Source organism: Mauremys reevesii, linkage group 10, assembly GCF_016161935.1.
Source record: "Mauremys reevesii isolate NIE-2019 linkage group 10, ASM1616193v1, whole genome shotgun sequence".
NCBI lineage: Eukaryota > Metazoa > Chordata > Testudines > Geoemydidae > Mauremys > Mauremys reevesii.
Genome location: NC_052632.1, coordinates 18,210,996 through 18,232,748, shown reverse-complemented (window position 1 = coordinate 18,232,748; position 21,753 = coordinate 18,210,996). Strand labels below are relative to the sequence as shown.

The following is a 21,753-nucleotide window of genomic DNA, read 5'->3' as shown; positions in this document are numbered from 1 at the left end:
ATATAAAATGAAATTTCCTGTGATTGGAAAAAAAACTTTCACAACCAAAACACAGTTTCTCTCCTCTGTCCGTGATAACTATTACAGGCTTATTTTTAAAACTCCTAGCAGCAGAAGAAAAAGAGATGAGCTGGTGAACCATCTAAGCAGAATAACTTTCCAAGAATCTCATCTAGGTTCTTCATCAACAGGTCTGTTGATACATTTTTCTTTTAATTCTTCAAAACAGCACAGGAGCTGGGCAGCCTCAACCCTTATTGGAACTGGTGATAGCCTCCTGAGTCTGTCTCAGTTTTTCTATTCCTTGACTTGTGACACTGCCCTTCTTCAAGAAAGAAAACTCTTTATTCATCCCTGATATCTGGCTAGTTCTTTCATGTTATAATTACCGTTTCCCGCAGGCTTCTTTTCCCGTTAAACTGGGTTATAGGAATGCAGTAATATTTTTGCTAATGCACACTAATGGGCCTCCTTTTCTGCATCCAGCTGATGAAATGTCACATTAGGTTTTGCAGTATGTGAAATCAGGTCTAATTCTTCATTACCCAATAGAACTCCAATAGCTTGGATATTTTGTGAACAGAATTGCTCTAAGATACCATTGCTTTAAAACACAGAAATCAGTACAGCTGTTATCTTACTCAGCATTGCCAGAGATCTGAAAGTTTCTCCTTTTGTTGCAGGCAGATCTGAGCTGCTTTGATTCTCCTATGTTCAGTTGGGCAGATATAACTTCTGTCTTGCCCAAGGGAAGACACTGAGGCTTACAATGAAACATTTCCTGATAAAATTTCTGGTAAAAGCTCCCTGCCAAAGCTATCAGCGGTCTGGATCACTGTCTGGGAAGAAACACTTGGTGCAGGGGAGGAAGGAGGAAATGGTGCCTGTGAACTTGTTAATGGTGTCACCAGACGGGACTTTAAAGTCTATTTTCTCTTGTTTATTCTCATACTTTGGTGTCATTCTTTCCCACTTCCAGCAGTATTCTTAGATCCACTGCATCCTGACTTTGAAAAAATCAGCAAAGTGAGACAGTAATTATCAGTTTGGAAAAATATTTTCGATTGTCTCAAAACTGATTAAAAGTTCTTCCATCTTATCAGCATCTGTGCCTCAAAGGAGATGGTTGCTGGGCAGTTGCTCCCTGTCGCCAAAGCTAGACATGCATTATATGTGTTATATTAGCACCATTTTATGCTACTCTGTGTGCTGAAGCCTCTCTCTCACTAATGGCTTCTTCTCCTAATTTACCATTATTTGTGCTAATTAAAACGTCATTGTTAGGCTAAATGGTAGTACGGAGTTCTGTGGGACATGATAGAATTGCATAGACTTTTCCTAGCACATTGTTAGACCTGCAGTGTGAACTCTGCAGAGTGTGAGTTCTTCACGATTTTTTAGCTATTGCATGGGCACAGGAGCTTGCTTCCAATATCTCCTATTATGTAACAACAGCATAAGACCCAACTTTACAAATTTAGTGAAAGTGGTCATGAATTTTTTTGTCAAAATGTTTGTCAGAAGATGCTGATTTGTCAAAACCGAAACTTTTCACAGGCACATTGGTTTTGACTAAACTTTTAGTTGGGAAGGTTTCTCAGATCCAGGAGGCAGTTTCTGGTGAGAGAGAGAGAGAGAGAGAGCTTGAACTCAGAATGGCCAGTTGTTTAGGGCACTCACTTGGGATGAGGGTTGTATTCCCTGCTCTGAATCAGGAAGAGTAAAGACATGAACGTGGTTCTACCTCCCAGGTAAGTGACCTGACCACTGGGCCATTGGTTATTCTGGGGCAGATAGCTTTCTCTTTCTTGTTTTGCTGCCCCCAAAAATTCAAAAGGTCTCAGTTTCATCCTGATGTGGCATGAAAACAAATTCCAAAACCTTGAACTTTTTCACGGAACGGAATTCTTGTTTCTCAGCTAGCCCTGCAAATTAGTCATTTTCAGGCAAATGATTTTATGGACAAGATGTTGACAAAATTGTGCTGAAGGCAGTAGGTAGTAATAACTTTAAAAAGCTGCCTTGCTGCACAGTTTAGTCTAGGCAGTGACAAGTACAAATATTATGGCCCTCCCACAGGGACATAAAAGAAAAAGCCCATTTTATAAAAATGAACAGTGTGTAGGATTTAACCCAGCCAGTTTGTTTTGAAAAGAACCTCTGGATGGTTCAGGTGGACTCACAGCCTGGAAAAGCTGATAAAGTACCTGAAGGAACCATTTCAAAAGTATCTGTGTAAATTACACAAACAGATCCTGCATTTACCTGGCTATCCATATTAACCAATATTAACCCTGCACACAAACATGCTAGATATTTTGCACACCTATGTGCTTATGCAGTTTACGTGGTGTGACAGACCCAGGCCAGTGGGGTACAGGAGTCTGGTCCTATTAGTATCCAGGAAGTGGGCGGGCGAAGCCCTCCCACTGCTAAAGGACCTCCCCCCAGCCTAAGGGGAGGATCCACAGGTCTGGGATACTAACTAATTACGGGGGACAACCAATGAAAAAAACAGGATCGGGAGTGAGGTCATAGGGCTAAACGAAGGGAACCTGATGGGGACACCGAGCAGAGAACCCCGGACAACGCCCACTGCTCCTCGAAGGCATCAAGGGAGCCAGTGGACGCCGCCCAGAGGAACTCTGCCCGGATGCGTGAACGGACAAAGGAGCGGAAATAGTCCCCACAGTCACAGAAAATCCCGTCGGCCAACCTCCTCTCCCTGGTTTTGTTACAGGAGTCTGGTAGAGGGCAAATATACTGGTCACTGTGTGAGTAGTTTTCTGTTCCCTGAGTGACCAGAGCAGGGGCTGCACTAGAGTAATCAGGAACCTGCTAGAACCAATTAAGGCAGCCAGGCTGATTAGAACACCTGCAGCCAATCAAGGCAGGTTAATCAGGGCACCTGGGTTTAAAAAGGAGCTCACTCCAGTCAGGGGGTGGGGAGCCAGAGGAGAGGAAGTGCGTGTGAGGAGCTGGGAGCAAGAGGCGCATGGAGCTGAGAGTGAGAGGGTGAGCTGCTGGAGGACTAAGGAGTACAAGCGTTATCAGACACCAGGAGGAAGGTCCTGTGGTGAGGATAAAGAAGGTGTTTGGAGGAGGCCATGGGGAAGTAGCCCAGGGAGTTGTAGCTGTCATGCAGCTGTTACAGGAGGCACTATAGACAACTGCAATCCACAGGGCCCTGGGCTGGAACCCGGAGTAGAGGGCAGGCCTGGGTTCCCCCCCAAACCTCCCAACTCCTGATCAGACACAGGAGAAGTTGACCCAGACTGTGTGGGGAAGATCACTGAGGTGAGCAAATCTGCCAAATAAGCGCAGGACCCACCAAGGTAGAGGAGGAACTTTGTCACAGTGGATGCAACTGAAAATCTCTAAATTCAGTAATCTGTAGAATCGGTTCATCCCACTGAAGATGCTCTACACTTTTTCCTGTGCAGGGCCTGTGGCAGGTTTCTGCACCCTCTTGTTTTATTTTATTTCCTTTAACATTTTTTAATGCGATCTTCCCACCTGCACCAAGGGTCTTTGTGAAGGTTCTGGTCCCACACTAGGGGCAGTCCAAAAGGTATAATGGGTGGTTATATAAGCATCTTATTGGTAGAGATACCTCCAGATTATTTAGGCTGGAAAATTTACACCTCTCTTTCCTTCAAGTCTCAATGTGATGTTATATAATGGTGTAGCTGATAAGTTATATCAGTGGCATTCAGCATATCTATATTATTTATACATTTATTGCATGTATTTACCATGGAAAACGGAGCAGTAACACCTATAGGGGAAATCCTGGTCCTATTGCAGTCAATAGAAGTTTTGCTATTAATCAATGGTGCCAGGATTTCACCCATAATCTTTACTGATGTTTATTTGGTACTATTCAATCTTATTAGCTGAACTTGTCAGAGTCCCAGTATTTAGTGTTTTAAATTGCTGATGGCTTGTTTAGTAGAAGGAGAGGTCTAGAGGGAAACTAAGTCTGCTGAGAGCTGAGTTGCTATAGATACAAGTCCTTCTGTGAGGCTTCACAGGAGGATGGTAACATATTGGCCAGGTAGGCATTTCTGTTTATTAGAAAGAAACATGCTGCATAATGCATCAGCTTACATGAATAGCCACTATTTTGCAGAGCCAGCAATTTTTTGGTACCAGAAGCATCTCTTGTATACAGAATGTACATAAAATAGTTACGAGTCAAAAGCTACATAGCTAAAGCATTTCTTCAACAAAGGGTTTTTAGTTTAAAAGTGGAGTATGCCTATGACAAACTCAAATAGAGTAAAATTCTGTTTATAAGAGCAGTAGAAGAAAAATCCCAAGTTGCTTTAATGTATTGAAGTATGCTGATTGCAATTCTAATTATAGTGAACCGTCACTTACAGTGCTGGAGGATCGACATAACTGACAAAGGGTATCATTATACTTTACTGAAGATTTAATCCCATTTATTCAGAGTGTAATATTTAACCAGCCCCATGGGCTGGCAGAAGCATTGTGTGCTACTGTATCAGACTTGCGTACAAGACCAGTGTCCAGTTTCAAACTCCCCTGTAGTCCACAGAAGTGAACAAGCATCTGCATAAGGTGAAGTTAGTAACTCAGATCCAGATTTTTAAAGGTATTTGGGCATTGCTGCGCTCAACATTGTAATGCTGAACTGATGTAGGCCACTAAATATCTTTAAAAATCTGACCTCATTCCCCTGGTTAGAGAATGAGCTTCTAGCCTTTAAAGGGAGAAGAGATCCCTTTCTATCTTCTTTCTAACAATGCCCCATCTGGATTTGCCTGTAGTAGACGATGGGGTGAAAAGAATAACACTGCTGCAAACGGGAAAGATCTGCCTATTTTTGAATGAAAAGACAACTCAGAAGTACACCTGTAGCTACTCCAGTACTAAGCCCAAATAATTCTCAACTCTTTATCATCATATGCTTCTTTAAGAAGTCGTAGTTCTAGAGGATAATAAATCTACTCTTTAAAATGTTCTGCATTTTCCAAAGTAAATAAGCAATTGTATGTTGTGCTTAGGACAGGAAAAGTAGGGTTTGATTAAACAAAAATACTGAATGTAAGTGTTTATTATCGCTATTTAACATTTGTATTGTGATAGTACCTAGAGGCCAATGAGATCTGGGCTCTGTTTGGTTAGGTGCTGTACGTGCACAATTGACAATTCCTGCCCTAAGGAGCTTACAGTTTAAAAGTCAAGACATAGGTGGATGAGACAAAAAGTGAGCCAGTGTGGGAGGTAACAATAATCATAGGTTTTGTGCTGTTCTCAGCCAGTCAGGACCAGTGATCTCAGCAAGCCACCTGCCTGGCTATTAGCAGATTACAGTTTTCAGCAGGCCTTTTCCAATTGGTCAGAAAATGAATTCTGTTCCAAAAGCTGTGGCCGTATGGTACCATATAATATCATGTAGAAAACATTCAGGTATAGAGATTGGCCCAGATGGTGCCCTCCCACGGTCAAAGCCTCAGGAGGTGACTTTTTATGAAGAAATTTTCAAAGATTTCCTCATGGTGATTTCCCATGAAGTATTGTCAGGGGTGTACAAATCCCCTGGCCACCAGTGCCATCTGCTCAGAGGCCCATAAGCCCCACAAGAGCTCTGTTCCCAATAGTCCTCCAGCTGGGGCAGTTTGTGTTGCACCTGTTTTTTCTATATATGGACATACTTATGGTTTTTCTTTTACTATACTGTTTTGCCTGCTTTTCAGATATGCCAAGTACCCATTTACTTCAATGGGTACTCAGCAGCTTGGGAAATCAGGTTTGTCCCTTAAATAAGAAAAGCTTCTTAGTTTAGAACACACTAAAAAACAACAGCAAAAGAGCCTGGCTGACTCACAGTCAGCTTTGACCACTGTGTGCTATTTCTGCATAGGAGCTACGTCTCTCTCTCTTTCTTTTTCCTTGTCCATTTCTAATTATTGCACTATTGATGGATTAAGGCATGAAAAGTATACCTGGCATAGAAAAATGACTGTACATTTCCCTCATAGACTTGAAAATGTCTTTGTAGTCAGTGACGCCCATTAAAGTACAAGTGCTATGACAATGAATGCTATAGAAATGCATATAAAATCAATAAATGAATACCTTAAAACTCACCAGGATAGTAGCAGAGTCCTTTTGTATCCTGGCATCTCTGTGATCACCCTCAAAACAGAGCTAACAAGTGGTCCCCAGTAGAAAGAAGAAATATAGTAGGTGAACATGAAACAAATTAGAGCTGCTTGTTGTACTCCAGGATCTTTAGGCGTCTGCAGAATTACAAGAGGGTAAGCAGTTTTAATAATATTAAACAATAGAACTACTGTGACATATTTAAATCTCCCAGAGTGCAGTGCAGTGCAACTGTTAAAATGCAAGCAGCAAGAATTCTCCTCTGAGCCAAAAGAATGTACTATTTGTACTGAGAGTCTACAGAAGCAGAAGGAAAGGGCAGTTCTCAATCTACCTGTAAAATTAATACACCTAAGGCAGTGGAAGGTGAATGAAAAGTGCTGTTTCAGTTAGACAAAAGTTGAGAAAACTGTCATTGGATTTATTCTCCATTGTTCAGAATGCCATGGTCCCAAACATCTTTAATACGTTATATTTAAAGGTTTCTTGGTTGATCACCAGCCAAACTGAACACTAATCTCTCTTCAGTCTTCTATTCCTGTCCAGATAGTTGGGTATAGTTCCTCCTCGCCAGCAGATGGAGACAGGAGGACAGTATTTTGAAACTTTTTAGTGATTTCATTCTCCGTATATAAGGGGTTTTCTAGCTCCCAGAGCTCAGTTATACGTGTCTTCACCTAGTGGGAGCTTTGAGCAGCTGTAGCCTTGTCAGATGCGGAGGAAAAAGAGAGAAGGAAGTAGGCCTCAGATGCCTATGGGAATTTCTACCCACGCACCGTTATCCAGCTGCCTCTGAAGCATTATGTGACACAAGACAGCTGGAGAGCTCTTGGTCCAGCTTGCAAAGGAGAAAACAGAGAAGGGCTCTGAGTTCTAGGAGAATAAAGAATAGAGTTCTCAGAGAGCTAGGAAGGTTTTCCAGCCACACACTGGTAGGCAGCTCGTAAAATATGACCTCTTGATAAAGGTCAGCGACTATGATTTGCTCCTGCAAGCAGCTCCTATCCACCAAAGATGCCTAGACGCTATGGAGATCAGCACGATTATAAAATAGAACTAATCTAGCGCATTCCTAGCTGACATCCTTTCAACATGATCTAAATAAGGGGCTGACACTTCTTCCCATAAATGGCCTCTTTTCTCATTTAAAATAATTACATTTCTATGTAGTGTGCATTGTTTGTTCATGGTGCCATTACAGCTTTCTAGAGTCTTCAAAGATATTTCTTCAGAAGTTATACCCTGAAGTGTACTTGACTTTGCAGAACTCTGAAGAGCTAAAAGTGTCCTTAAGGCTGTTTTTGCATTGATAGTGACAGCTATTTTTGCAGCCTATGTATAGAAAACCATTATTATAGGGTTTTAAATTTTCTTCCAAAATACAAGCCAGGTCATTGAGCTGCTGTTTTCTCTTTAGCACAGGATATAACTCCAAATGCATTTCAGCATGGCCTGACCACATAGAAATATGTGACCATAGTGTACTAAGAAGAGACGGGGAGAGAGAGGGAGAGAGCAACCTGTAAAGGCAAACACTTCTCAGTGGGATCCTGAATTAAGACCCCAAATGGGAGCAATCTCAAACTTTTGGGTTGTTCAGATCCAGATCTGAATGTTGCATGTCAGGCCTGTTTCTACTTTAAATGCAACAATGTTAACTTGCCTAAGAAGTGTCAGAGGGGTAGCCGTGTTAGTCTGGATCTGTAAAAGCAGCAAAGAGTCCTGTGGCACCTTATAGACTAACAGATGTATTGGAGCATGAGCTTTCGTGGGTGAATACCCACTTCGTCAGATGCTTGCCTAAGAAGGTGGTCCAAAAGATTGTCAGCTCTCTAGAAGTGTCATCTAGCTTTTGTTTCGTGTTTCTCTTGCCTTAAATTCGAAGTGCGAATGTTTAGTGGAGTGTAGTACACAGATCAGTAAAGGACTGCCAGGTTGGACAAATGTTGAAGCAAATCCAACATTTGATTTGAACGCTGCTTTTTGTCAGCATGCTATTTGCTGCTCACCATCCTTGCTGTTATATATAGAGAAAATCAATGTTATTCCTTAGGGCCAGCTTGTGGCTTTGGCTACACGCCCACATATAGTAGGGGAGAGTCAGAATTCCCACCACTGTTGTGTGGGCTACCTGAATCTTGAGTCCTGGAGCACAGGAGTAAGCAGCGCTGTGTTGCACAAATACCTAGTTACGATAGAAACATTTTGGTGCTGCTGTGCATAGACTCATAAATATCATCTGTGAGAGCTATGGATAAAGAGTGCTGCAGAGGTGCTGAGTGTTCTATTGTTCATTTTATTTTATGAACTATTCTGCTTCACAAGGAATTGGCTTTCTAGAAACCTTCTAGCCTGCTTTGTGAAACAGTTCTTACCTTTAAATAATCAACTTTGACTGTCTTTATGAAGCAGGTCTGGTCAGCACCTAGCATAATGGGCCATTGATCCATGACCAGGGCCCTAAGTGCTACCACATTACAAATAATAAGTCAGTTTGGATAGCATAATTCACTTTTCCTGACAAAAATGGAATGATTCATTTCTATTAGCTCCAAGCTTGCAGTGCTATAAAGAGAAAGTTCCTGAATCCACACAGAGGAAATGTATAAGGAACAAATTGAGCATTCTCAGTTTCCCCAAAGTGCACAAGAAGCAGGGACCCTGATTTACCATTGCACGACTCCAGCTTTGGGCTAGTGTAACACTGCTGATCTCATTGGAGTGACACTGCTGTTAAACTGGAGTAGTGCAGCCAGGAATCAGTCACTGAATATTTAAAAAAAAAAAAAAAAAACCTTAATAGTTAGAATGCATAAAATGCTTTACATTTGGAAGGTGATGAACAAGCACTGACTTACTAAAGACATTCAATTGGACTGTCCACAATTTATTAATAAATATCTGTTAAATAGGCTTCTCAAATCATTTATGGCCAAATTCTTGCCTCAGATCCATGCACATGACTCCCACTGAGAATTCCCTCTTGGGACATTCAAAAAAGCTCTGTTTCTGACACATCTTCATGTTTGCCATATCACTTAGGCCTGGGCTACACTAGTGGGGTGTGGGGGGGAAAGGCTTCAAACTAAGATACGCAACTTCAGCTATGCTATTCGCGTAGCTGAAGTCGAAGTATCTTAGTTCGATTTGCCTGGCTGTCCTCACGGCGGCGAGACGACTGCCGCAGCTCCCCCGTCGATTCCGCTTAATCCTCCTGCCGAGATGGAGTACGGGTGTCGATTAGCGGATCGATTTGTCGCTTCCAGATGAGATGCAATAAATTGATCCTCGATACATCAAACACTACCTGCCGATCCGGTATAGATGTACCCTTAGTGTTAATGATGTACTACTGTGTCCATCTGAGGCCAGAATTTGGCCCTCCAGATCTATACAAAACTAAAAGAGTCTCTGAATTGTACATAACATTTTAAAAATGGAGTAAGTGAACAGTAGTGAAAATTAAATCAGTGCTTGTTTACACATGAAAATTAATCCGGAATAAGGTATGTATTATTTTTAAGTGGATTAATTAATCCTGATTAACTCCATGTGTGAATGCTCTTATTCCAAAATAAGAGTGCCTTATTCTAAATTAGCTTACTCCACGCTGAGCGTCTACACACACAATTAATCAGGAATAGTTAATTGGGAATAACTCCTCATCTAGGCCCGTATTCTTCAGTTGGCTCATGCATCACCCTGCCTACATTCTCTTTTATGTTGCTAAACAGTAGTGTCAGAATGTCCTTACACATTCAAGTTCAATGGGAATTTTGCAAGGAATGTGTAAATGTGCAGAGTTCAAGATATGACCAGTATACATAGGTTTCAAAAGGTGAGAAGGAAATGTTATACAGGAAGAAAAATGGATTAAAATCCAGTAGTCAGAAGCTACAGCTGGTCCTGATCATGGAGAACTGCTTGCCTGAAAGTGTTAGCCACAGGGAGTATAATGCCTTTCCCACTTCCAGGTAAAATCCATATGCTGGTGTGCCCTATGTAGTATGGATCTTAGCTATCTCAGGAGCTCCCTAATATACTGTCTTGTCAGTTGAGATCCAGGAGGGTTACTCATGCAAACAGCCCCATGATGTTGGCTGAGATTTTTCAGGGGATGGCTCTTGACTTTGGAATTCATTTCACCCTCTTGATTTGATAGACAATTGACTGTCAGGGTGTGATCTGAAGTCTGTCTGTTCACTTGGGCTAGTGCTTGATGGGATGGGTATATCTAGGCTTACTAAAGCCAGTTTAAAAAAAGTGTAAAGAAGAGCTAATGTAAAATTAATCCAGTTTTTTATTGAAAAATCAAAATTTGGAACATTTGAACCAACCCTAATGCTTACAGCTTAATTTTGGGATTGAGTCTGTTTAAATTTAGCTAAAATTAGTCAATTCTTATTTGTGATGATTAATAATGTACATATACACAGAGGCAATATTCAAGAGTATATTTCAAAATTAAATTAAAATGTATTTATACAGTTTTAAAATATCAGTAAAATTATTAATATTGCTGGCAATAGACTATTATGACTATAAAGAAGAAATGTTAGACGTGATGAATAAGTTTTGATATTGCAAGCCCACTGACTTAATATACAGTCATTTTGGATACATTTTAAAACTCTCCACTAGTAACCCTGTACATGCAGTTAGGTAAATTTACTCACAGCATTGCTGTGTTTGTGTATGAGGTAGTATAGCCTATTGTGCCCCGTTAATAAACTGTATTTCAATTTTGCTGAAGCAAATCTGGTAATAAAACAATACATGGATGATGCAGTACTTATATGCATAACACACTTGCTTTTAAGCATTGGAACAACGTCATAGTGCTGTATCTAAGAAAGATTACTTGTTAGTTGGGCATATTATTCAATTAATATATTATGGTGTAGTAGTAAAATACCACTCGTATCACTATCAGACATTTTCATGGGAACAGACATTAGGCTTGAGACTTGTAGTAAAGCTTATATGAACAGACAGTTACTTAGTGCTAAACTGTTATCAGGAATATCCTTATTGTTGGCTGAATCCTAAATCCTAGGTTCCCTGTACATCTGTAATCTGTCCATCCGTAATCCATTTAATAAAAGTGGCTGCACAATTGATAATATAGAGCAAGTGTGTCTCACTTCTTTATTCAAATAAGTAGACTATAAAATTCTCAATAATGGTAATCATCTAGGACCAAACCCTAGGGCTGCCTATGTGTCCTCATGAAAGCTGTGACCTTTGAGGAGGAGGGAGATGAGCAGCAGTCTGGAGACTCCTGCAGAGATGCGTACAGCTCCCCCATGGGAGGAGAGATTAATGGTGAGCCTATGTACTACACAAGACTCTGTGGGGGCAAAAAGTAACTTCCATTGGCTGTGCAGCCACAGCTGTTGGTGGAGAGTCTGAAAGGAAGTGATGGAGTAGATCGGGGTAGGCAACCTATGACATGCGCGCCAAAGGTGGCACACGAGCTGATTTTCAGTGGCACTCACGCTGCCTGGGTCCTGGCCACCAGTCCGTGGGCTCTGCATTTTAATTTAATTTTAAATGAAGCTTCTTAAACAATTTAAAAAACGTATTTACTTTATATACAACAATAGTTTAATTATATATTATAGACTTATAGAAAGAGACCTTCTAAAAACATTAAAATGTATTACTGGCATGCAAAACCTTAAATTAGAGTGAATAAATGAAGACTTGGCACTCCACTTCTGAAAGGTTGCTGACCCCTGGAGTAGATGCAGATTGTGGAGGATTCATTTGTATGAGCACTCTTTCTCCCTACTACTCCACTGCTCCATAACTCCCTCTGCAGCAGGCCAGCCTTTCTCCTGAACAGGTTGGTCTCCAGCAGAGGCAGCAGCCATGCCTCTAAGGGCCATGGATATATTGGGCTAGCCAGGGACCTGAATTAAAGCATCACACAAAAACTTCAGGAAATATTTAGAAAAAATCAGCCTACAGAAGTAATGTATTTGCTTCTCTTTAACATGAATACTGTTTGGTATTTAATAGCCAAAGGCTTTTTTTCCAGCTGACTCTGCCTCTTTTGAGGGTTAGCTCTGCCCTCCAATTAGTAATGGCAACAGAAGCATTTTAGACTAAGCCAAGATATGAGAAGTCTGGTAAATAGGAAACCTACGGCATGTAGGCACTTTTGATGTGTCCTACATTCTAACCAAGTAGTATATCACCATAACTAGCACATAGAGTGAGCCTGCCATTTCTGTTCTTTGTTCTTTACTATAAGTATTCCATGAGCAAGTTCATATAAGGTTTCTCTCTCTGTAGGAATGAAAAAACATGAGTAGGTCTTTCCTGTAGATTCTGCTCTGGCTGAGTTGTGAAGGATGACTCATAGTAAGATGAAATCGAAATGTTTTAATAGGTTACATCAGATCACCGTCTCGTTGGTTGAACTTTAATCAGAGCAGTCACAGTTGTTTGGGCCACTCTGTTTTAAGCATATTTCAGTTGTGTTTGGTCATGAAACATTCACTTATCTGGGTAGGGCACTTTGAGCTAGGGTTAGGATTCTAAGGGTAGGGCAATTGCAGCTAGGGTTAGGGTTCCTATGGGTAGCGCTTCCAGCCCAAGGGTTAGGGTTCCTATGGGTAGGGCACTTGCAGCTAGGCTTAGGTTTCCTATGGGTAGAGCTTCCTGCCCTAGGGTTAAGGTTCCTTTGGATAGGGCTTCCCGCCCTAGGGTTAGGGTTCCTAAGGGTAGGTCAGTTGGAGCTAGGGTTAGGTTCCTATGGGTAGGGCTTCCCACCCTAGGGTTAGCATTCCTAAGGGTAGGGCACTTGGAGCTAGGGTTATGGTTCCTAGAGTTGGGGCACTTGGAGCTAGAGTTAGGGTTCCTATAGGTAGGGCACTTGGAGCTAGGGTTAGGGTTCCCATGGGTATGGCACTTGGAGCTAGGGTCATGGTTCCTATGGGCAGTGATAAGCTGCCAAAACATTAACAACCGGTTCCCTCCTCCTCACCCCATGAGGGGGTCTTGCGCCCCCCCCCCCGGGACTCCTACCCCATCCAACCCCCCACCTTCCTTGACAGCCCCCGCCCCGGACTGCTGTCCCCTCCACCCCCGTTCCCTGTCCCCTGACTGCCCCCTGCTGCCCCATCCAACCCCTGCTCCTTCCTGACTGCCCCCCTGGGACCCTTGCCCCCATTGAATCCCCCTGTTCCCTGCTGTCTGACCGCCCCAACACTAATCCACCACCCCAAGTCCCCTGCCCTCTATCCAACACCCCCTCCATGCTCTCTACCCCCTTACCGCGCTGCCTGGAAATGGGGGCCGGGCTGGGCCGCTCCTCCGGGGCTGGGACCGGAGCCGGGGCCGGAGTCCGGGCACCCAGCTGGCGGGGGCCAGGCTGGAGCCACGCCGCCCGGCTGGCCGCGGTCGGGACCAATGGTTCTAAAAGGGCTTCTAAATTTAACAACCGGTTCCCGCGAACCGGTGGGAACCGGCTCCAGCTCACCACTGCTTATCTCTGAATTATTTTACCAGCAGTTTCAGTGACATAACAATTTAAAGTCCAGATCTTGCAAACCCTCTGTAGTAAGCATAGTGCTTAGTAAGGCACAGAGCCCTCAGTCTAGTTCCCACTAAAGTCAATTGAAAGACTCCCACCGGTTTTAATGGGAATCAGATCACGATTTATTCCCCTTGACTTCACTTTGACTCCTCTTGTGCCCAGCCAGTTTGCCCATGTAGTGGGGACAGTCTAATCCATCTAGGTGTTTACATAGCCCCTGTTACCGTAGTATGTGAACACCCAGAACCACCAGCCTCTCAGATTGGGGTGAGTAAAATGTAGGGCTCTGGTGGAGAGGGCTGCACCTTTGGAAGGATGATGCACAGTCAGAACTCAGCAATATTGGCCCCTCCTCACTCTACATCCAGGTTGGGCCCTGGCTCAAAGCTACAGTCTGGTCTCTAGGAGTGTATTTTAAAATACTTAAATTCATAACCAGTTCACGTTGGGTATTCCGGACTCAGCTCTTGTCACATCCATAGACGCTTCGCTGCTCGTGAGACACTGCTCTACAGCCAAAATGCTTCTGAAATAAATGTAGTCAAACTTTACTAATTCTGGGTCACTGAGAACGAAAATGATGCTTAAAATTGTTGATTGGCTCTAGTTTTCAAGTTATGCTATTGGGTCAGTATATACGACCCTTGACTTGGGAATAGCGGAGGATAAGTTAGTTATAAAGGGAAGGGATCTCAATTTAAACCAGAAATGACTAAAATACATCTTTGACTGGATCTATGAATAAATCTATGACTGGGTTTGGACAGTACTTGCTTTTTAGGCAAAACAATGAATGATGCAATCTGAAGCTGGTATTGCGTCATACATGATATGAATTGCATCATGTTATTCCTAGAAGTCATGGATGATGCAATCATAACGAAGCTTACATCACTCTGCTGAACAAATTGCCCTATATCAGCTCTAGAAATCATACAGTGTCGTGCTCTCTTATTTGTCAGTGTTTGATTTTGCAAAAGGACACATTTCTGTTTAGCCAAAGTGAGCAGAGATGCCTCGTATTTGTGTGAACAGTGCAGATAACTTCTGCTATGTTTGTGGTGAAGTGACTTTTGCATCACAAAAGCGCAGTATAACCACTATGGTTAAGAAAGCCTATCACCTTTATTTTGGCTACAAAATTGGAGATCAGGACAAGAGGTGGGCCCCACACATATGCTGCAACACTTGTGCAACAAATCTTCGCCAGTGGTTGAACAGGAAAAGGAAATATATGCCTTTTGCAGTGCCAATGATTTGAAGACAGCCAACAGATCATACCAGCAATTGTTACTTCTGCATGATGCCTCCAGTTGGGAAAGGTGTGTCAAAGAAGAAAAAGTGGACTGTGCATTATCCAAACATTCCATCAGCTATACGCCCAGTACCCCACGAGAAGGACTGCCGGTTCCTGATGCACCAGAATCATTCTCACTTGAGTCAAACGAGGAAGAGGATGAAACTTCTGGTCCTGAACCATCAATGGCACAGGACCCACATTTTCTCCCATCCTCCTCCTCTGAACCACACCTCATAACACAAGGTGAACTGAATGACCTTGTCAGGGATTTGGAACTATCCAAGAGTAAGGCAGAGCTGTTGGGCTCCAGACTACAGCAGTGGAATCTCCTGGCAGGTGATGTTAGGGTTTCCATGTTCTGTGACCATCAAAAGGATCTTGTCCCATTCTTCTTCATGGAAGGTGATCTTGTAGCCTGCAACAACATCGATGGTGTGATGGCAGCCCTCAACATCGTTCACGATCCAGATGAGTGGAGACTGTTCATTGATTTATCGAAGACGAGTCTTAAAGCTGTTTTACTGCATAATGGCAATGTTTTGCCATCAATTCCAGTTGGTCATGCAGTCCATATGAAGGAAACCTATGACAACATGAAACAACTTTTGAGGTGCATAAACTATGACCAACATCAGTGGCAGCTTTGTGACGATTTGAAGGTTGTTGCTCTCTTGCTTGGTCTGCAGACTGGATACACAAAGTACTGCTGTTTTCTCTGCGAATAGGATAGTGGTGCAAGAGATTCCCACTACATCAAGAAAGATTGGCCACTCCGACAGTTATTGGAGCCTGGGAGGAAAAATGTTCAGCATCCACCACTTGTTGAATCAAGGAAGATTTTGTTACCACCCTTACACATCAAGCTGGGTCTGATGAAGAACTTTGTCAAGGCCATTGACAAAACACAAGCAGCTTTCAAGTACCTCCGTGGAAAATTTCCAAGGTTAAGTGAAGCTAAGATAAAGGAAAGTGTCTTTGTTGGTCCTCAGATTCGTGAACTTCTTCGAGATGATGCATTTGACCATGCACTGCGTGGCAAGGAAAAGACGGCATGGAAAGCCTTCCAGTTAGTGGCAATAAATTTTCTCGGAAACAACAAGGCAGACAACTACAGGTTGTTGGTGGAAAACCTCCTCAAGGCATACAAAAGCCTTGGTTGCAACATGTCACTAAAGATAAATTTTTTGCACTCTCATCTAGATTTTTTTCCACCGAACTGCAGAGCAGTGAGCGACAAGCACGGCGAGCGATTTCACCAGGACATTGCAACAATGGAGAAACGCTATCAGGGCAAATGGAGCCCATCAATGCTTGCAGACTATTGCTGGACAGTGACAAGAGATGCTCCATTTAATGAATACAAGAGACAAGCCAAGAAGCGCCGAGTAGACGCTGAATAGGACTAAACGATGTACATAATAGTTTTTAGCCTTTTGTTTCATAATAAATTTTATTTATATAACCCTTTTGCTGATTTTTAAAGTGTTACATAAACAGGACAGGTGAAATATCATGTAAAGCAACCATAAACAAATGAAAAGACCTAGGTTTACAATTTATGATTAAAACTCTATCTACACAATATACATAGACATAAAATGTAAAAACTTACATAACTTAGAAACAGTAGCCAATCAGTTGTTTTAATTGTCATATTTGAATTCAGCACATCAAAATACATAATAAATAGCACATTTTATCTCTGAAGCAGACGACTTCTCAAAAATTGTAGACCAGTGAGATTAATGTATGTGGGTCCTTAGCAATATGTGGACAATTCCAAGGACTGCAGGTAGCCTTATAATATCTTTGTTCTCCTTATATGATCTTGTAAAAAATGTTTGTCCCTTCCTTGACACAGCTATTAGGATCATTAATCATAATTGTTAGTATAAAAATGTTCTGATCGCTCTTTTTAAAGCAGGATGAATGTAAAAGAAGAAATGACAAAACATACAGCTGGATAAAGGTGCATTTGTGCAATTGTTATACATGTAGGCTTGAGGGAAAGGGGGTTAATTATAGTTTTAGTTGTATTTTTAAAGCTTATTTAATCCAACCAGACTTCAGAGTTTCTGCTTTAGTGCCGCATTAAATCCTTGTTGAAGCCTTTACAGTGTCATGGTTGACACAGTACTTAACCAAAACTTTGATTTCTTGAGATTGCCAGCTGCATAAGTAGTACTGAAATGATTAATCAGGTTATTTGAACAGATTTCAACCAGATTAAGAATTAACCAGACTGCACCAAAACTTTCCAGCTGAGATGCAGAAGAGGGTTTTTCTTCCACCTGGGACAGAAAGTTAACATCTAACAAGATAGTTTATCACATGCAGGCGATGTCTGTAAGTGGAGCTTAAATGTCACGTTGGCAAAAAAGTGTTTTGTAGACTCAGCTAACTCCCTGTTGGACAACTCTTGCTTGGTTTATTGCAGTGACTAGTCCCATTGTTCTCATGAAACTATCTATGTGAGGAGAGTGAACAGAAATTCGTTCCATGCATGCCCATTTCAAAACTATGGTGAAATAGGACATAACTGATCATGGTTGATAGTGTCTACTAAAGGGAAGTTCTGGTCTGAAATAGTCAGGAGTTTCAGGTGAAATTGAGGTGATGGATTGAGAGATCTGTACGGGGAAAACTGTGCAGGGCCTTCCAACACAGTTCTGACAGTGCCTGGCTCCAACCATCGCTATTAGCACCCAATCCTGCTAAGTGCAGAGCACCTCCTGAGAGATGCTGGGCTTCTGTAACTCCTACAGATGTCAACAGATGTTGAAGTTGCTTGACTCCATGCAGGATCAGACCGTTGATCTTTTAATGCTTCTATGAGCAAATGAAAGCAATAGCTGGCAGTAGTAATTGTATCTTACTGTTTAATATTAGACTTGGCACTGGTTCTAAATACCTGTAAACTTTGGGAAAGTTCAGCTCTGGGTCTGAACCTTACAGCTCAAAGCCATTGTTAGTTAAAATTGAAAACACTTTCTGCTGGCAGCCTGAATGCACAAAAATAAATCTTTCAAAATGTAATGTAAAGTATGGTTATGCTCAGAAAAGTGACTGTAAAAATGGCAACTCTTACTCTATAGATATTCTCCCTGTATGTCCCTGTATGTCCTCCAATAAAACCATGGCAGAGAAAAATGGATTTGCACCTGCCTCATGCATCATCAACTAAATTACCAGCTAATTTCTTAGTGCAAAATCCTTACGTGGTGATGAGGTGAGAGGCAGAACAAAGCAGCTTGATTTTTTACATCCCATGAAGAATTTTCAGTGTTTGCAATGAGAAGAATCACCTTTGGGGAGTGTTTAAAATGAATAAATCTGATCTGGAAGCTATTGAGAAAGTAAATCTGGAACCCTCTCCATGTTGATTTTACAGTCATTGTTAGAGCCACACTTTAATAACGACGGCATAAAGTGTTCCTGGATTGTTTTCTCAGGTGTTACACTGGAATTTTCCTCGCCTCATATTTCTTTCTCATTTAAATGTATATTGGTGATTTCCAAATTGATAAACAAATAAAAGCTCACATGAAGTGCCTTAAGGGCTATGCAACAGAGCAATAAGGTCATAGAGAGAAAAGAGCATGTAATTTTAAAAGGTTTTCATGTGGTATATGGGATGTAATGATGGTTCTTTAAAATTACTTATTGGAAAAATTCTAGACAGCAAAGGATTAAATCTGATCTTAAAGTGTGGTTTTACTCTGAAAAAACAACAATGTAAAAATGCCACCTCTGTACTCAACAGATCTGTTCCTTGTGTGTATATGATCCCGAGTCCTCTTTACTACATTGCCAAAAATAAGTTTCTTCTGCTTTTTTACCCCAGTTAGCCCTGCAGCGCCTGCACAGCTAAGTGAGAACCAGCTGGATTTTAGTTGCCCTTTTTACATCAAGAGAATTCTTTACTAATTGTTTGTGTTCTGTCTCTCAGGGTACATCATCAAACCCATCCCCCCACCCACCCCCGCAAAAACAACAACAACAAACAAACAAAAAAACCAACCCTGTGGCAGTAAGTCTCAGAGCCTGGGTTAACTGACTCGGGCTTGCACTGCAGAGCTAAAAATAGCTGTGTAGACGCTTGGGCTCAGGCTGGAGACCAGGCTCTGAAACCGGGGGGTGGGGGGGGGAGAAGAGAAGAGGTCGCGTCTTGCAGACCAGGCTCCAGCCTGAGCTTGAACATCTACACTGCTGTTTTTAATCCCTCAGGGAGAGCCCGGGTCAGTTGGCCCAGGCTCTGAGACTTGCTGCTGCTGCTACGTTTTGGTTTTGCTGTGTAGATGTACCCTCAGAGACCAAAAATACAAAAGGCCAGATTTTTAAAGGTATTTAGGCCCTTAAAGATGCAGATAGGTGCATAAGCGCGTCTGAAAATCCCGCTAGGCACCTATGTGCATCTTTAGGCACCTAAATACCTTTGAAAATCTAGCCCAAAGCCACTTAAGAGCCATTCCATTTACTCCTGTTCCCATCTTCAGGCAATATGCCTAATAGTCTGTGGTATTAAAGACAGTTAGTTGGTGGAGCTAGTAAGAGCAGCAGACATACCTGGTCATCGTTACTTGTAATGGTGTAAGAGAAGGAAAGATCCTAGCTTGACTCTCGGATCCCAGGCTAAGTTTGCACTTAGAAAAAGACTCTCTTCATGTGTAATTCGTGCACGCTCGATATGGACACACAATGACATTTTACAATCACTTTTCAGAGTAGAAGTGCATTTTAAACAAAATGCCTTTAAATGCTTATCTCAGAGTTCTGCAGTCTTCAGGTTCTGAGGGCTCTCATGGTCTCCACCAGCATGGCCTTGGGAAATAATGCATCAGAGCATACTTTGGGAAATGAAGTGTGCATGTTTATTTGTACAGCTTTCAAGCACTCATCATTATGTAGCGAAATCCATTACTGATAAGGTTTCTAAAGCAGTGTGTGACAGTCTGGCACCTCCTCCTGGCTACTCTGGGGATTAGCTCATCAGGTTGATGCCCCTTTGCCACAGTCGTACACCATCACACCTGCTCTCTCTCAGGTCTGCAGCTCCTCTTTCGTCCCAGGAAGCACAGCGTCCTCTTCGTGACTCAGCCCTCTGGGCCGATCACTCAGCATTTTCCCCCTTTCTGGGATATATCAAAGTCTTTCCTTCAGCAGCCTTATGCAGTATTCCCATTCACTGCCTCAACCCAGCAGTTCTGGGCTTTACTCTCCCAGCCCTCATTGCTCCTTCCCTGGACTGCTTCCTACCGCTCATTTCCCCCCACTTTCTCTGGCTGTACTAGCTCCAAACCCTGCTCCCTCTACCCAAGGAGTGATTGCTCTTTCCCAGCAGCCCTTGTCTGTTGCCAGCTTCCTGGCTTTATAGGCCCTGCCTATTCCTGCTCAGCTGAGCCTGCTTTCTATCAGTTCTCTGCCTTCTGGCTCTCCCTCCAGGTGCAGTCTGTGCAGTTAATTGGCCTGCCTGGTCGTCTTAACCCCTTCCAGTCCTGTGTGGGGTGGACACCCCTCACGTAGTTCCATACTTTTACCTTTCTTTTCTGAATTAAATGCTTATTTACATTTTTAAAAGAAAGCTATTTCTGAACATTTGCCTGTGTTGTGGAACCGCTTAAGTGATACTGCGAATACAGAAAAATAACGGGCTGTCTAGCATACTCACAGGACTAATACATAGCGTTATGTTTGAAATGACAATAAGAAAGTGACTGTAACCCGCTTGTTGATTTGTAACCTTGTTGTTGCATTGAATAGGAATTTTTAAAAGCAACACAAAACCCTCATAGATAGACAGGCTGATAATGATAGCAATATATTTGTGACCCAGTGGTAAATAGGAGAGCTCTTCTTTTAGAGAGCTGCTTTTCCTTCCTCCGTGAGCAGGTATGTATTTATAAAATTCTCTTCTGTTTTGTAGGCAGCAGTGACAGATGTGCAGTTTGGCCCTATGAGACTCCACCAAGATCAACTTCAGGTAACACTTTAGGAAATACTGAAATTAAGGTGAAGTTTCATGATCATCACACTGCATTTGTCCTGTAATTTACAGTATGCACATTGATGTTCAAATAAATATTTCACAGCTCAAACTAAAGACCAAATTTTCAGCAGGGCAATGTTTGTGATTGGATCCATTGTGTGTGCACAACCCTTCCCCAGGGCATTTTGGCATGCCAGGCAACAAGCATGTTATCTAACAGATACAGCACTTTGTAAGTTTTCCCATCCTAAAATAAATCCCCACCCTATTTCCAGCCTCTCTCCCTTCTCCCCTGCATCTCTCAATGTATTGAACATGATATCTACAACTACTTCTCCTAGTTTCTGTTCTCCACTTCTACCTGTATTCTAGTCCAATCTGGTTCTCACCCACTACGCTTCACTATACTGAAACTGCTCTGAACAAGGTTGCTCTTTAATGATCCAAATGGACAAATCTCAGATCCTCTGCTCCATCTTCATCCTCTTTGAGCTTTCGGCAGTCCTTGACACTGTTGAGCATAGCCTCCTTCCTGAAGCCTCATCCTCTCTCAGCTTGTGCAACTCCATCCTCCCTTGGTTCTGCTCCTACCGCTCTGGTTGTTCCATGAGTACCTCTCTTGGTGAATCCACCTCTTCACCCCCTCACCCTTTCCAGGAGTTATCCCATAGTGGTCCATCAATGCTCCACTCATCTTCTCCCTCTGCACCCCATCTCTAAGTAATATCCATTCACATGGTATCAGCTTATACTTAATAATATGGCAAAGGCTGAACTCGTCTTCCC

At 42.3% G+C, this 21,753-nt stretch overlaps 1 protein-coding gene across 5 annotated transcripts in view; it reads left to right on the top strand.

The window, feature by feature from the left end:
- The window catches only part of PDE8A (phosphodiesterase 8A), a 255,093-nt gene that overhangs the window by 175,607 nt on the left and 57,733 nt on the right, over positions 1-21,753 (top strand). For all 5 annotated transcript variants that reach the window (XM_039491037.1, XM_039491039.1, XM_039491036.1 and 2 more), the window contains one exon: positions 20,905-20,961. In XM_039491037.1, coding sequence (XP_039346971.1) covers positions 20,905-20,961 — 57 coding nt within the window. The remainder of the gene's footprint in view (positions 1-20,904; positions 20,962-21,753) is intronic.